Below are 16008 nucleotides of genomic sequence, written 5' to 3' on the forward strand. Positions count from 1 at the left end.
ACACCTGAAATGGCTTTTAAATTTCCTCAGGTCTCTGTATCAGCGTTAACTGACCGGTAGAGGGTGCTGCCGCAGTACTTCGTGAGCATTATTCGTCTTGGGCTTTTTTATTTGTCCTGTTTAGCTTTCTTTCAGCATATTTACAAGCTAAAGAATCCGCTAACTATGAAGAGTGAAGTGAGGCTTTGGTGGAGGTTATTATATTGCTCTGGATATTGAATCAAAGCAGCGGATGAAGCAAAGCAAAACAAAGCCATGCATTTGCAGTAGAAAAAGGGGATTTGGCAGAAAGTAAGCTGTTCCAGTTTTGTGTTTAGTTTATATTTGTACTTGACGCTCTATTTAAACTCCTCCCAGGGCAGTAGGGCTTAAAGATCGTAACATCTGTCATCTACAGGACTTGCTGTATTTCTGTTAAAATCTTCATAAAGATAATGTATTTACAAAAACTATTATTTTGCAAGCCAAATTTTGTTGAGAATGCCATTACTAAAGCTTTTCACGCAGAGAGCTTATTGTAACCGTTGCTCAATCATAAAGCTGGATATATCTTATTAGAGAACTCTAATTTCCTTCAACAATCCCCAGCAATTCATGGAGTAAAGCTCAGATGAGGTCACAAGTTATGGCTGTACCACCTTTAAGGATGGGGGGAAGCATGAGGGAGAATAAATTAATCACGTTTCAAGAATTAATTTACTTTTCTAGGAAAAAAAAAGTACAGATGATTGTTATTTCATATTGGGTAATACAATATTAGCTGTGAGGGGATGAGCTCTATTGTGTTCTCACACTAATACAGTTGGAATGTTGTTTTGAGTATGGATTTCTTTAATGATTCATTTATGGGTATCAGTAATTGTGCAGGTTGGTTTATTGCATCTCATTTAAAGCACTTTTTCTTGTAAGTGTGGAGGTCATCCATGAGCGCTCACGCCCCGGCATGAGAGGGAATCCCAAGAGAATGTCAACCACGTCCAAGTTCTAGCGTATTACGGGAAAAGAATCTTTTATGGCCCTCCAATATTGCTGATTTAAGACTGGTATCTTTCTGTATATATCAGTGCCAAAGCCTCTTGTGATCTGTTTCGTCGTCTTAAACGCATATTAAATTCTTTAGCTCCCTGGCAAAAGGCTAAATAATGAGGATGAAAATTATTGGGCATTATTAGTAATGCTCTGCTTTCATGTTCCCAACCTTAGTTTTCATGGGAAACATTCCAAAACCTGTGCAGAGGAGAGGAACACTAGTGGGGAACGGACCCACTTGAACGTGTGGCAATGCTTTGAGGGAAGTCCAAAAGTACAAAGAGCCGTCGATCGGGTTTGCAATTCAGAGTAAGACGAAAGGACAGCCTAGCGCTAAAGCCAGTGTCTGGCCAGCTCAGGGGCTGAAGCAGAATTCTGGTATGGAATCAACTGATGTGCTGTCCCTCTCTGACACCAAGGCCGGGGCACCCGCCACTTGCAAACCAGGTGCTTTAAAGGGCATCGTTGCTTCGTGTTGTTGAAATAGCTTAATGTTTCTAAGCCTGAACCCTGCAAAATCCCTACTAATTTCTCCCTTGCAGCTCTCGTGCCACTACAGCTGCAGCAACGGAAGCTACCAACACCAATGCCTGATATCCCAGTGTTTCCAAGAGCCTTGGGGGAAAAGACTTCCGAGTGGACAATAATTTCCAGATAGGATATTTATACAAGATATGCCCCTCTGGACACATAGCAGGTAAATTCAAATTAACTGTTAGGTATGGAAGATTAGTTACGTGTGACAGCTTAGGCTTGTACACACGCTCATCTGCTTTGATTCTAGTAGCTTCATTTGTGAAGCTTTAAAATACACGATGGTGGGATTTAAGTCAGTAGAGGGACCATAAAAAGTACCTCCTCGGGTGTGCGACTCTGAAGGGCTCCATGTATTTCGGTTTATGCTGTGCACAGGGATACCTTCATATACTTAGAGTTCTACAGAGACCAATAAAACATCCTTTTGATGGTTTTTACTGTGAGCTGGCTCTGCTGTCAAGTCACTTGGAGTTCTCTTCAGGCTGCTACGGGATCTTAGAATTAAAAAGCCATCTTCTGCTGTCGGCTGTAAACCGCTCTTACCGTTCTTTGACCCTTACACAGATGGTTACAGAACTTCGCTTCTGAATGCCAACGGCACGCTCTTCTGTCAGCTGCTGCTCCCGGCTTAGCAAAGCTCAGCAATGAGCATTGCACACCCACATTCCGGTGGGTGCCCACATCTTGGGCTGGCCTTGCTTGCTTTATAACAAGAAAGTTAGGATTATTTTCTGAATGCTTCCTCTTCCTAAGTATTTTTCCTCGTTCCCTGCTGTATGGCCCGTAACTGCAACTCATGTTCTGTTTTTCTCTGAACTTGAAACCTAGTTTGGGGAAAAGGGATTTCTGTGAAGAGGCTCATGCCTTCCACACTGCTTGTTCTGAAACCCCCCTGTGTGGCTTTGTGGTGGTAAAACGTACGGTGCAAATAGTGCTTACGTTCACAGCTCTCTAATCCAAGCATCTATGTATTTTGAGCGTTTATTGACACGTGTTGCCATGTTACAGACACACGTGCCGTGCTGCTTAAGGCCAGGCAACCGATTTTCCTTCGTGCGTCACCTGCTGCGGGTAAGGGGGTTTCTGCCCGCCTGCGAGCGCAGAAGTTGGGGCACATCTAACAGCTGCACTGCTTTTGCTGGGCTCATTGCTGCAAGCTTTCTTCAGCTGGGTCTTAAGTCCAGTTACCCCTCTTCCCTCCAGGAAGGTTTACAGAGCTTGTCAGTGGATTCTTGTGGAATTACTTGTCATCCTCGTGCAACCTGTAAATGCCAAATCTCTTGCTTCCAGCCCACACCATCTTGTCAACATGGATCAGGGGAGATGGGGAGACGGAACTGCGGTATCTCCTGCTCAGAGGCTGCAACGATCTTATTTGATTTGGAAACGCTCAGCTATTGCGGGCTGATACCACCTACCCTAACCTGAGAAGCTCTGGATTTATCGGCCCCACTGCTACACTATCAAGGCAGTGACTGAAAACAACCTTCCCCAGTAGAAAGAAACACCTTTTGCTCACCTACCCGCTTACCGCCCCAACTTTCACACCGCCGCACAGCCGTTTGCAGGCGGGCAGGATATTGGTCCTGTAATGAATAACCTTCAGCATTACAATAAAAGTCTTTTCTGATGATTCTCCTCGATACCGGGGCAGCACCGCATCAGAGCCCGCTGCGTGTTCTCGACCAGGTAGTCGCTGCGACAGGGAAGCTACCGGTAAGTCAGTCGACCTCTCAAAAACCTCATGCTCTTTAATCCTTGAGCCCTAAGGATCAACAGGAGAGCCAAACAATTCATGCCCTTGGCCCGTGTGGGATAGTGAGCTCAAGGAATGAGGCGTTTTGTGCAATTTTGGGGTTGGGCCCTCGAGGATGGGCAGGAAACAGGCTCTTGTCACCTGGGAACAGTTCACATCCAGCTCCCCATCTCTTTTCTTACCCAGATCTTGTCTAGATCCATCCTGCGGGGTAGAGGACAAGTAAAGTAACTACGATGTGTGCTCCACCATGCAAGAGGTCTTTACCTTCCTCTCCTTCTCCAGCTAGTCAGGACATGCTGCGCAGGAGCTACGACGGCACGTGCAAAGCGAGCCTCGGGTCTGTGTCCTTCCTCCCTCCTTCGGTGCAGTAGGTTCCCATTCGAGTTACGCACCTTTATAAAACCAGCTGTGTAAATATTCTCACATATTTAACGCTCAGCTGATGCCTGTTTAAAATCTCACGTCCTGTATATTTGCGTGACAGTCCTGAGAGCGTGCCAGCACTGAAGTGAGTTTAATAAACGTTTCAATGAAAAGCCCAGAAGCTCTGCCTGGCCCACCGCTATTGTGATGACGGTGCTTTGTCTGGTGTCAGAAGGCTGCCGTGTCTGTGTCTGCAATAACGCTTGTGTTAGGTGTTGTCCTACAGCTTGGTACTAACAACCAAAGCCAGGGCCAGGAGCCGTTCCTAGTGAATCTCGGGCAGCAGGGGTGAAATGCAGATCTCCCTATCTCGCATTACCCTCACGTGCCACACAAACCTCCCTCTTGCCCAGTATTTTGCTTCCGAGGGTGACCAGGGCCGAAAGGCTGGAAGAAACTTTTCCTACAGGCGGAGAGGTGTCCCTGGGCTCCCCCCAGGCCCAGCGTCCGCTCGCGGGCTCGCTCCTCCAAGGCAGCGCTGCGTGTGAAATGCGTCCGGTCTCTTAACAGATGCTTCTATAGGTGGGGAGAGCTTTCACTGCCCAAACGCGATTTGGCCGTAGCTACTTTATTTCTATGGAAAGGCAGGGGAAACAACGCAGCCACGGCTTCTTGCCCCTATAAACAGCGTGAGAGGGCAACGCGGCCCTCTCTGCGCCTTGCTGGCCTGCCGTCAGCTCGGGCAGGCTTCTACCCCAAAATCGCATTATCCTTCTCCATCTTTAGCTTTATTTGTATGCGCTGAGCACCAGAGGCACCCATTGCCCCGACCCGGCTTCGCGGCAAACGCCTTTCCTCCAGTTCACCGGGTGGGGATGTATTTGGGCAAACACCCCGAGGGAAGGGGCTCCTGCCTTCCCTTCCCCTGGGCAATGCGGGGGGCTTCATTTTAATGCGCGGAGTCGCAGGTTGATAGTTATCGGCACAAAAAAGAACAAAACAATTAACACCAAAAAAAAAAAAAAAGGTGGGGGGGGTGAGAGGGGAGCGGCCCCTTTAAGGCACCGCGCAGTTCCGCCGGGCAGGCGCGCGCGGCGAGGGGCGGGGCGGGGCCGGGCCTTGCTGGCGCGCGCCGTCACGTGACGCGGTGGCGGGCTCTTCCGAACTGGCGGCGGGAGCGGAGGGCAGCGGGCGCGAGGGGCCGGGCCGGGCCTAGCCGGGCCTTGCCGTTACCGCCGCCGGGGCCGGCCGCCCCTCGCCAGCGCGGAGCGCAGCGCGGCGGGAACCCCCGCGGCCGGAGGGGGGTCGCCTGAGGCAGCCCGTGAGGGAACGTCGTTAAAAGCTACCGCAGCGGGGCAAGGTGAGAGTGTCCGGTGCCCCAGCGCCAAGGCGGGCCGGGGCGGGGGCCGGGGGCCGGGGCGGCGGCGGGGGCCGGGCGGGCCCGGTGGCGGGGGCCGGGCGGGCCCTGCGGCCTGCGCTAGGCCTCGGCGGCAGAGCCGGGCCCCCTCGGCGGCCGCCCCGCCTCCCCTGCCCCGGCGCCCGGTGTCAGGCCGCCGGCGCGGCGCTGGTGCCGAAGCGCCCGTACTGCCCCGCGTCCCCTCGGCTGCGGGTGCCTCCCCGCGCGGTGCGGGGCCCAGAGGCACGGCCTAACGCCCCCTCAGCCCGCAGCAGGTGCGGGCCCCTGCGGGTGTCCCGAGGAGGGCCTCCTGGGGACAGCCAAGCTCGAAGGTCAGGAGCTGGGATCAAGCGGCATATCCTCTGATGCAACCATGTAACCTCTGGCTAAGAGGAGATATTGCTAATAGCAAATTAATTTCGTTATATTATACTCCGAAGCACTGTGGAGCTCTCTATTAAGCCTTTATTCCCTACCAGGTGATACAAGAGTTGTTTGGGTTTTTTCATATGTAACGTTTAACTCTACCAAGGAAAGCACACAAAAGACACTTCCATACCACGAGCTAAGATATATGGGAGGGGAGAAAACCCTACTTTGGATGACCCGCTAATAAATTTTGAAACGCTTTGCACGCATGTCTTGTTTGAACAGCGCGTGTTGCGTCTCAGAGGTGTTACCTGCTCTCTCCTAGGGGGCTGCGCTGAACGCTTGGTGCGATGGCCATGCAGATGCAGTTCGAAGGCAACGCGGACACGTCAGCGGAGGAAGAGAGCTTTGGCCCACAGCTCATCTCGAGGTTAGAGGTAGGTGAGGAGTAGCTCCAGAGTGAGTCTTCAAGAAACCCACTAGTCCTTTTTAAACATAAGTTGTGTCTGAAAAGTGTGTTGCTGAATTCTTTCTTGTGTTCTGTTGAAAAATCTGAAACCAAAACAAAAAGCCTGACATGTTGACAGTTACGCCTTAATTGTGTTGCCTCGCTGCGTACCCTTTCCTAACGTGTGTGGTCACCTGCGCATCTATCAAACCAAACAGAGAAGGAGATCTTCTCTGCCATCGACCATAAGCTGTCGATAACTTACGCAAACATTCCCCTGGTGAAAGCGTAGTATTTTCTTTGTGTGTAAGTGAGTAGGGAGGTACTATTCAACGTGCTGACTTGTAATAACAGAGTTTGATCGGATCTGATGAAGCTGTGTTCAGTGGAATTAAGGTATTTGTGGCTTAGCCTGTCATTTTTTTCTCCCCTCCCTTTCAGCAATGTGGTATAAATGCAAATGATGTGAAGAAGCTAGAAGAAGCTGGATTTCACACAGTTGAGGCTGTTGCTTATGCACCGAAGAAGGAGCTGCTAAACATCAAAGGCATCAGTGAAGCCAAAGCTGACAAAATCTTGGTAAGGGTGTTACGGAAAAGCTTTAACCCCAGGATATTCAAGAAGTTTTATTTCTGGTGACTTTGGAAGGTCTCTGTTAATGATATACAAAGAAGGGCAGTAGGGATGATTAGAGGATTGATGAGAAGAGACAAAAAACCCCTGGGACCAGCTTCAAGAAAGAAGAGGGAGGGACTATTAGAGAGGTCTGTAGAAATCGTGGAAGGTGTGAAGAGTATGCCCAGGATGGCTATTGCTCCTAGCTCAGCGTTTCTTGTGTCAAGAAGGCTTATGGTAAGCCTAAAGCAAAGAAAGTACTTTTTCCATACAGGTTGTAATTAAGTTATGGAACTCCTCGTCCCCAGACCCAGTGGCCATCTGTAGCACAAAGTGGTTTAAAAAGGGGCTAAGTGCAACGTTTGTGGGGTAACGTCCAGATAGAGAAGCTCGCTAGCGGAGCCTGGAGGAACCACCCCGGTTTGTTGCACTCATTCCTAAGCATCCACGGTTGGCAGTTGTCGAGGCAGAGGGTGCTGCATTACGAACGGCTGGGCTGACCGGTACAGCTCTCCTTCCGTTCCATTTTCCTTCAGCACGTTGGCTGTGTGCCTCGATGGGCGCTCGCCCTGAGACCTGGGGCTGGCTGCGGGGGACGGAGAGGGAAGCCCGCGTTGTGGTCTCACAGCATCTTCTAGTTCAGAACAACGTGGGGTTTCTGCCAAACCAGCTCTCGTTTATGGAAACCCGACCCAGCACAGTGTTTAACTCCAGTCCTTTTCTTACCTTGTGTATTTATTCACACTTAGGAAGACAGCAGTCCTAACAGGCTGTATGTCTATCCTAAAGTATTTCAAGTTTCACAGGGACAGAACTGAATTAAAAGGGTGGGGGGACAAGGAGGGGGAAGATTTCCATAAAATATGCAAAATGGATGTTGAACCTTTTGCTCTGAGTGGAACCTCAGTCCTGTTCAGAGGTACCAACTAACATATGGCCTATCAACTAAAACGTGTGCATCAAATTATGTGGGTGCTGCTGCATTTCACAAAACAGAGAATGGCAGTATTCACTTGTAGAGGGGGTAAATGAACGGGATGAACACTCCTTGCGCTGCTTCCCTTGGTTTCCTTTAGGCTGAAGCAGCTAAACTGGTTCCGATGGGCTTTACCACAGCAACAGAATTCCACCAGCGAAGGTCGGAGATCATCCAGATCACCACTGGGTCCAAAGAACTTGATAAACTTCTTCAAGGTAATAATTTTGTGTCTCTTTATTGATTAGCCTTCATTCTCTGCTTTGGTGTTTGTTTTTTTTTTTCTATGAATGCAATCCTTGGCCAAAAAGACAGGAGATACCCACGTTCTAGTTGAACAAAAAAGCTCTGCTTTCCTGTATCACAACTGATTTTCTTTTAAAAGCTGTCAAAAAAGTTTTAAGACCTTTTAGTCATGACGCAATACCCAGAGCTGTTCATTTTGGTTGTTTCCAGTTTGTTCTAGTCTATGACCTATACCAAGACAACAAAACCGGGTATCACCTCCTTCCCATTCCTACCTGTGATCAAAAAACCAAGTCGTTTCAGCTTTTCAGCATCTTAAGAAACGCTCTTACCTAAACTTCTTACCTGCAATGTGAACAAACCTCAGCATGACATGCCGTTTTTCCAATTAGTTTTTAAACTTTTAACCACAGTAAGTGTTTAACGGAGTCTCGGTAAATGTAATACTTTATACGTGGCCTTTGTTTGAAGTATGTGACCTTTTTTAAATTATTTTTTTTATTATTATAATTTTCCCTTCAGGAGGAATAGAAACGGGGTCCATAACAGAGTTATTCGGGGAGTTTCGTACTGGAAAAACACAGCTGTGTCATACCCTGGCAGTAACCTGTCAAGTGAGTAGCCCGCTTCATTAACATCAGGTATTGGGACAGCACATTTAGTTAACCTAAAGTTACCAGCTCAAAGTTAAGCACCTGTCCTCATATGTAGGTATTAGAGATTGAAGGCAGGAATCTTTCTTCTCACTTTTCCCGGATAAATGTGACCCTAATCGCAGTAGCTTGGGATGCGATTTATTGTACGGTTCCAGCTGAGGGCATGAGGCAACGACTGGGTTGTTTGCTGATACTTTATTTCATGTTTGTTCGTTTGCTTTTCCTTTAGCTTCCCATTGACCGCGGCGGTGGCGAAGGAAAAGCCATGTATATTGACACAGAAGGGACCTTCCGTCCAGAACGTCTCCTTGCTGTGGCTGAAAGGTCTGTACGTAGGGCTAGAAGCAAACTGGCGTTAGGTGAAGAAAGGAACGCGTTTACTCCTGGGACAACTTAGTTAATAAGGATCACTGTGTAAGTCAGCCTGTCTCCTTAAATTCGTGGGGCTGTTGCCATAGGAACTGTCCCTAAAAATGCAACCAAGAACCTTTCTCTGTTCTGGTTGTGTGTCTACCTGCATGCGCGTTAGACCTCTGCTTTAGCTGTATTTGATAAACAAAGCTTCTAGTTTTATATATGACAGCAGCTAACATCATTGTCCCCTGGAAAATGATGTCTTTGCCTCTTACTAGTGTTTCTTTCCAATTCAGTTTTATTATTAGCGAAATGTTCCAAGATTTTTCTTAAATTCTGCCAATAGCATTACCTTGAAACAAAGATCCTTTTGTAAAATATCGCCACAGCAGCTGGAAAACTGTTAGGAAATATGAGAGCATCCACTGACCACCTGAAAGGTGTTCTTTCATCTCCTCTTCTGACATGTTCACTTCTAATGTTCTGACATGTTCGTTACACCAACTGGAAAGTACGACTTAATTACCCAAATGAAAATTCTGCTGTTTACACAGACGTCTCTACACAGGGATCTGGGTTAGACTTAAAAGCTTGAAGTACTGGCTCTGTGCATTAGAAAAAGGAGCTACTTCTGGTCTTGTGATTCTTTAGACCTTCTCAGAATTAAAACTGTGGGGCTTAATCCTCTGTGATCATTGTTCCAATTAAATATCGAAGTATATATGCAACTTCAGTGAGCCTGGGCTGAAGCACTCACTTATCTGGCGGTGCTTCCCAGTTGCTGAAATCGTGCCAGCTTGGACAGAAAAGTAGCCTGACGCCTTGGGAAGGGACGTGAAGCATGGCACACCGGGCCGAAGTAGGAGAGGAATTTTAAGGCTGCAGAATGCAATTATTCAGGTTGGAATTCGGGCCCGAGCTTCAGAGGAACAATTTCCATTATATGGTAATTTAAAAAAATATTTCCACCTAGAGACTGATAGGAATTCTCGTGTCAGTAAGCCATGCACGCTCTTCTGGAAGTAATAAATGACTAGCATTGATTGCTTCTAAGCTGCAAGCCAAAGTCATGCAACGAGCCCGGGCTGATTTCAGATGTTCTGGACAGATAGAATCAATTGGCCTGTTTTCTACTACGCTTTTGCTAGTCTGATTTAGGTTCACAGTGCTTCAGGCTGGGGGGGGGTTTAAAAAGCATTTTAAAAACTTGTGTGCAAATTTCCTACCTTAAAAAGCAACCGTCCTCCTCTCTTACTGTACGTTTACAGAAGCAAGACTGAATTGCCAAGTGACTGGGTTGCCTTCAAGGGTGCTTCAAGGCCTGGCCTATCATTACAGATGTTTTTCTAAAGTTCCTTTGGTTTTATCCTTCGTCTTTCCTCACCATATATTCTTTTCATGATGTTATTTTTTTGCCAAGCCCCCAGTGACGTGGTAGGCAAAGCTGCCTGCCTTAGGCTGTAGGCTGACTTCCCGGCGTGCCTGCTCTGTAATACCCTGCCGCACAGCTAACAGGCTGTGCGGGGCAGAAACTCAAGTTTTAATCCGGTTTAACGAGGCTCGATTCCGTGGCACTGCAGGCGGCCCTGCCGTTCCTTTTACGCCGTGGCGTTGGCACGAGTGCCCGTAGGCTGAAGCAGAGCAGTCGCTATGTGGTTCACTGCAGGGCAGCATAAATTGCCGGGGCAACGGAGGGGACAAGAATGAGCAGCTGGAAGCAGAGAGAATGAAATGCTTTTCAGTAGGACCACAGGCTTATGAGGTAAGGCCAGTGTTTATGGGCCTTTCCATGACTATAGGTAGAAGAATCGAATTAGATTTAATACCAAATCAAATATGACATGCCAGCCCACAAGAGATGCTTCCTTTTCTTCAGAGGGGGAGATGATCTAATTGACCTACTGTCCTCAATGAATGAATTCAGGTCAAGTTATTGAAAAATAGTAAGCTGAAGATTTGGGTCGGTACTGGATTTGGATGGTTTGTTACTAAAAGGCAAAAAAAAAAAAAAAAAAATCTTTGGAAGACACTTCACATAGGTCCTAGAGGTTAATTTGACAGATGTTCACTCTGGAAACATCTGGCATTACTATTCCTCTCTTCTCTTTGCTGCTTCTCTCTCCCCACAGCTATTGTGCAACTGTCCCTCGGCAGGAAGTGATTTCCCTTCCTCGTTTGCTACTGGAAGGGAGCGTGCGCTTCCCCAGATGGGGACGGTACCAACTAATCCTGGTAACTGTCTTTGAGGACAGTCTGGTCGAACCCTGCTGGCTTTTCCTGCAGCTGATAGAGGAGCATTCCCATACCCCCTGCCACCAGTGGCTGTTTGGCCACAAACACCTCTTGGGCGCTGCTGAGGAAGTGAAGCGATGCCTGGGGCAGTCATAGGTGCACCCGTAAGAGGGTGTCTGTGCGCGGCTGTATGCAGAGAGTAGTTCTGCCGGTCAGCCCCATCCCTCAGTCTGTTATTCAGCTCAGCTAGGATGGGGGCTAACCATCTTTCAACTCCTCTCTTTCTGTAGCCTGCTGCTTTGCCAAGTGTTTGGCTGGCGCCCTTGACCTTAATCTCAAATATGTGATGTTTCAGTGTGGTCTTGCTTCAAAATGCTAGTCAGGACTGGCTGTTATTTACCTTCAAACATAGGGTGCCAGTAGCCTAGTAAGGTTGGATTATTTGACGTATTAATAGCTATCATGTGCAGGTAATGTTAATTGGTAACTATGAGTCTAAAAATGTGCTGTTCAACGCTATGCTTAGCCTAGCTGTCTAATTTCTGTAGGGATTAGGGAGGGAGACATCAGATGTGCAGCTATGAAAAGCAGAATATTGAAATCCTAAAGATACTTGCCTTAATCCACGTTCTTAATTTGATGTATTTTGGCATGGCTTGTATCTTTCGTAGTATTCACTGACAAAAGTCAAGTTCAGCTCTGCTAATGTCATTAGAGTGTAAAACTATTGTTCAAGTTGTCACTGGAGAGCCCGCTTGGACCTGGCTCTTCAGGCAGCATCTAAAAAACTCAGTTCTGTGACAACAGAAGAGTTTGGCACTCTTCTCCCAGCCCACCTTATCAGCTGAAGGTGCTCCTGTGTCCGTGGATGTGTTCCGCCGCGTTCAGCGCACCGTCGGCGTAGGTGCTCCGTTTCGTTGCCGTACGCAGGCGTTGTGAGCGTGCCCCTCCGCAGGAGCACGCGGGCACTCCGGAGCGGGGCGAGAGCTAGGGTCTGAGTGCAGCTCAGGGCTAAAAGCTCATCGTGGTCCCAGCCAAGCGTGAGGTGGTGGAGTTCGGGATCCCGAGATAGGCGCCAGGCGCTGAGCGGGATCGCAGCACTAGACTTCAGGAGAGGGGACTTTGGCCTCTTCGGGGATCTGCTTGGAATAATCCCGTGGGACACATTCTTGGAGTGAAGCGGGATGGAGGAGGGCTGGCTGGTTGTCAAGGAGCATCTCCTCCAAGTTCAAGAGTGTCCCTCCGTTGAGCGGGAAGCCAAGCAGAGGTGGTCGGAGGCCTACGTGGGTGAACGAGGAGCGCCTGTTAGATGTAAAAAGGAGGCATACAAGAGGTGGAAGCAGGGACAGGTGACCTGGGGGGAACACAGGCGCTGTCCGAGCATGCAGAAGTGGGGTTGGGAAGGTCCAAATCTGCCTGGAGCTGAACGTGGTGGGGTATGTGAAGGGTAGCGAGGAGAGGTTCTGGTGTCAGCGTGGCCAAGCGTTAGAGCAGGCTGCCCAGAGCGGTGGTGGAGATCCGTCCTCGGAGATGTTCAGAACCCGCCCGGACACAGTCCTGGGCAACCTGCGGCAGCCAATCCCGCTTTGGGCGGGGAGGGGAACGGGACCGGCTGGTCCACAGAGATCCCTTCCAGCGTCAGAGTGTCTGTAATTCTGTGAAATACGCTGTGGTGTGAAATGAACAATGAGAACAAATCATATATGTTCTCTCATTGGAAAAAATATTACTATGTTTCAGACCCAAGGAGGAAAATCAACTGGTTCTCCAAATTTGAAGGGATTTCCCAAAGCACTGTATAAATAATCTAAATGCAAGATGTTGAATGTAACTTTTTTATTTTGGTAGTAAACCAGTGGCAGAGGTGTTGCAGGTGGGAGGCTGTTTATTGCTGGTTTTTATTAGCAATATACTGCTTTCAGGATATTCTGTTCCAGAACGGAGGCTCTCCTTGCCCGTGGTTTTATTTTGAGGAAGATGTCTGGTGTTTTGCTTCACTGTTGTTCCCAGGCAGGGAAATAGTCTTTAAAGCTGACCTCCAGTCATTCTGTTCTCTCTCGTCACCAAGTTGTGTTGTGTTTTTTGCTGTCTGTTTTTCTCTAAGACTCTCCTAGGACTCTGGATTTTTATTCTAGTCTTCAGGTAACCCTGCTAGGTAACTCCTGTTGATGAAGTTGTCGCTTAAGGGTTTTTTACCTTTTCTTCACCGATTTCTCCAGGTATGGCTTGTCTGGCAGTGATGTCCTAGATAACGTGGCATACGCTCGAGGCTTTAACACTGATCATCAGACCCAGCTCCTGTATCAGGCATCTGCTATGATGGCTGAGTCACGGTAAGGAGGCTGATTTAAATGGAGCGATTTGTGCCGGTGCACATTCATGCTATAAAGCTGCCGGAGGATGACGAGCGAGTGCAAAGAGAAGTACAGATGACAAAATTGTGAAGTGCCAGAGTAAACGTAGACTTCAAAAGTTAACTTTTTTTGAAACATACTTGCGTTTTTTCAGTGCTTAGCTCCGTTAGGTCAGGTTTTGTTCTTCTCAGAACGGGTTACGCTTTGGCACATCCCTATAATAAGCACGGTGTATCGGCAGCCAGCTGTGAGTGAATGCCTCTCGCTGCGACGTGCTGGATGTCAGCGCCTGGTCGAACCGCGACAACTGATGTTACTTTACAAAGACCAAGTGCCGGCCTGAGAAACAATTTTAAAGACCAGTTTGTAATTGCTTTCAGAAGTAGTGATGATTTAGAGCGTGCCAAGCACCGAAGAAACCTGTGTAGACAGATGTGGTTTGAAACTAAGGTTTTATGGGCCCCTTGAGAGGGAAGGAGGTGGTAGGAGGTGTATAGGCACCTGTCCACAGAATAGCTCCAGTGTCAAAACCTTACATTCTGGGCTAGTTTATAAGAGTAGAATAAATCTACGTTTTTAATCATGCAGCAACCTGCCTTGGATTTACTGGGTTTTACTGTACACTCAGTAAGCTGAACGCTACAGATCAAGTCAGTGTTAAAATAAATAATTCTGCTCACTGGCAGGTTGAGAGGAGCTTACCTCTGCATCTGCGTGCAGCCTGACGATGCGCTGGGCTCTGTCACGCTGCCGCGGAGGCATTATTCGTGCCTGGAAGTGTTTGTGAGAGCCTTGTACCTACCCCCTCCAGATACGCGCTGCTGATAGTGGACAGTGCTACAGCCCTCTATCGGACGGATTACTCGGGAAGGGGGGAGCTCTCAGCAAGGCAGATGCATCTGGCCAGATTCCTGCGTATGCTTCTGCGGCTTGCAGATGAGGTAAGCTATGAACCTTGCTTTATTCTCTAAAGGACCGGTGATCAGTTTTGTTTCTCTTAAAGCTTCGCAATGTTGCACCAATGGCTTTCTGCCTGCTCGGTGTCTGTTCCCGTGTTGTTTGGAGAGGCGCGATAGAGAGGCATGGGCAGCAGAAGTGCCTGGGGTTTGGGGTTTGGGGTCTTTCTCCCCCCGCCCCTTTGTTTAGATTTTGGAAAGTAAATGTAATTTGATTTGTGGCTTTCCTCCTTGCAGTTTGGTGTGGCGGTGGTGATCACTAACCAAGTGGTAGCGCAAGTAGATGGAGCAGCCATGTTTGCTGCAGACCCCAAAAAACCCATTGGAGGAAATATCATAGCACACGCTTCCACCACGAGGTGAGAGACTAGATTATCGCCTTCCGCTAGCCTGGTTTGGGAAGATTTTCTGAAACCAGCTAAGCGCCTCTAAATTCTGGGTTTCTGCGTGGTCTGCCAGTGGCAAGTCCAGCCTCCCTCTCAACAAATGAGTGCTGCTCTGAGCGCTCGTCCATCTGCAGTAAAATCAACGTGCCGTCCCTTCTCCCGGGTTCTTACAGCTCCGCAGCGTGCTGTGTTCGTGTGCTAACATGATGTTTTAAGGATTATGCTAATGAGTCACTGAAAGTAGGCTTATGCCCTCACCTGTTTTGTTTCCTTCTCCCTGTTAGACTGTATCTGCGAAAAGGCCGAGGCGAAACCAGAATATGTAAAATCTATGACTCTCCGTGCCTTCCTGAAGCTGAAGCGATGTTTGCTATTAATGCTGATGGAGTGGGTGATGCTAAAGACTGAAGACTCCGTTTCGCCTCCCGTGTGACCCGACGCTGAGCGTCCGTGAAAGGCTCCTTCCTCTGTGGCACCCATCGCAGCTGCTCTTCGAATGCCGGCAGAGGCCTCTCTCGTATTTCAGTGTAGAAGTCCATCAGGTGAATACGCTTCGTGACACAGCTAGAGGTGTTTCTTGGAAGAAACCCTCCCTCCTGGGCTTTGGTCGCGTGTCAGACCCACGTGGTTCCCCGAGAACACTGTCAGAGCACCGCAGCCTTTGTATTTTCCTCACGGCTGCTGCTCCAGCTGGATCCTACCTGCGGACGTAGCGCAGTAAAATCTGAGAGCGTGTGGCCGAAGTTCGTAACTTGGTGAATTCGAAGTAGCACTGATGGGTTCATCAAATAAGAAAAGTGGTGACTTAAATACTTAATGGATTACTTCAATTAGAAAACAAAGCAGAATGGTATTCCACAATAAGAATTTGAGGATATTGCTGGGATACTTATTCTTTATGTTAGTTTTGGTTCAGGTGCTACAACATTGTGGTTTTTGGGAACTGGCAACTTTACGTTTCAATTACATTTTTTGTATTTCATTAATTCTCTGTGGAAATCTGCTTTTAATAAAAAGGACCGTGAAAATATTGACGATGCTGCAGGTTTCTGGGATTCGGCCAGGTGTTACTTCAGACCGAGGCGATTTCTGTCTGCAGGCGGGGATAAGGTGCATAAATCTGCAGTGAATCTCAGTTGGGATTTTTTGTTTCCTCCTAATGCTAACAGAAACCGCCTTGATTTGGGACGTGCAATGCAACTCTGCTGTAGGTGCCCCGATGTCTTAAGAGTTTTTTGAGGTTAAAAAGGTTCTTTTATATTATGCACTATTCTTCTGTCAGCTATGCTATTGTGAACTACTCTGAACTTGATTAAAGAGAATAATATCATA

General features: G+C 48.1%; 1 protein-coding gene and 1 long non-coding RNA gene across 2 annotated transcripts; both read left to right on the forward strand.

Moving 5' to 3' along the window:
• Nucleotides 1-207: 207 nt before the first annotated feature.
• On the forward strand, nt 208-3865 carry LOC142058124 (uncharacterized). Its single transcript, XR_012660857.1, has 5 exons — nt 208-291; nt 1204-1476; nt 1572-1726; nt 2857-3282; nt 3509-3865. It is a non-coding gene; the product is annotated as an uncharacterized LOC142058124 (long non-coding RNA).
• A 1131-nt stretch (nt 3866-4996) lies between these two features.
• Nucleotides 4997-16008, forward strand: RAD51 (RAD51 recombinase). The gene is made up of 10 exons (XM_075095290.1): nt 4997-5048; nt 5779-5890; nt 6343-6480; nt 7593-7710; nt 8261-8352; nt 8624-8718; nt 13200-13313; nt 14146-14275; nt 14528-14649; nt 14961-16008. Exons 2-10 carry the CDS (start codon nt 5804-5806, stop codon nt 15082-15084), a joined length of 1020 nt encoding a protein of 339 aa, XP_074951391.1. The 5' UTR covers nt 4997-5048; nt 5779-5803; the 3' UTR covers nt 15085-16008.

The sequence above is a fragment of the Phalacrocorax aristotelis genome, chromosome 5 (assembly GCF_949628215.1).
Source record: "Phalacrocorax aristotelis chromosome 5, bGulAri2.1, whole genome shotgun sequence".
Taxonomy (NCBI): domain Eukaryota; kingdom Metazoa; phylum Chordata; class Aves; order Suliformes; family Phalacrocoracidae; genus Phalacrocorax; species Phalacrocorax aristotelis.

Coding starts and splice junctions, on each gene's coding strand:
- RAD51 (XM_075095290.1), top strand. CDS start 5,804: ATGGCCATGCAGATGCAGTTCGAAGGCAACGCGGACACGTCAGCGGAG. Junction 5,891..6,342: donor AGCTCATCTCGAGGTTAGAG/GTAGGTGAGGAG, acceptor CCTCCCTTTCAG/CAATGTGGTATAAATGCAAA. Junction 13,314..14,145: donor GCTATGATGGCTGAGTCACG/GTAAGGAGGCTG, acceptor TACCCCCTCCAG/ATACGCGCTGCTGATAGTGG.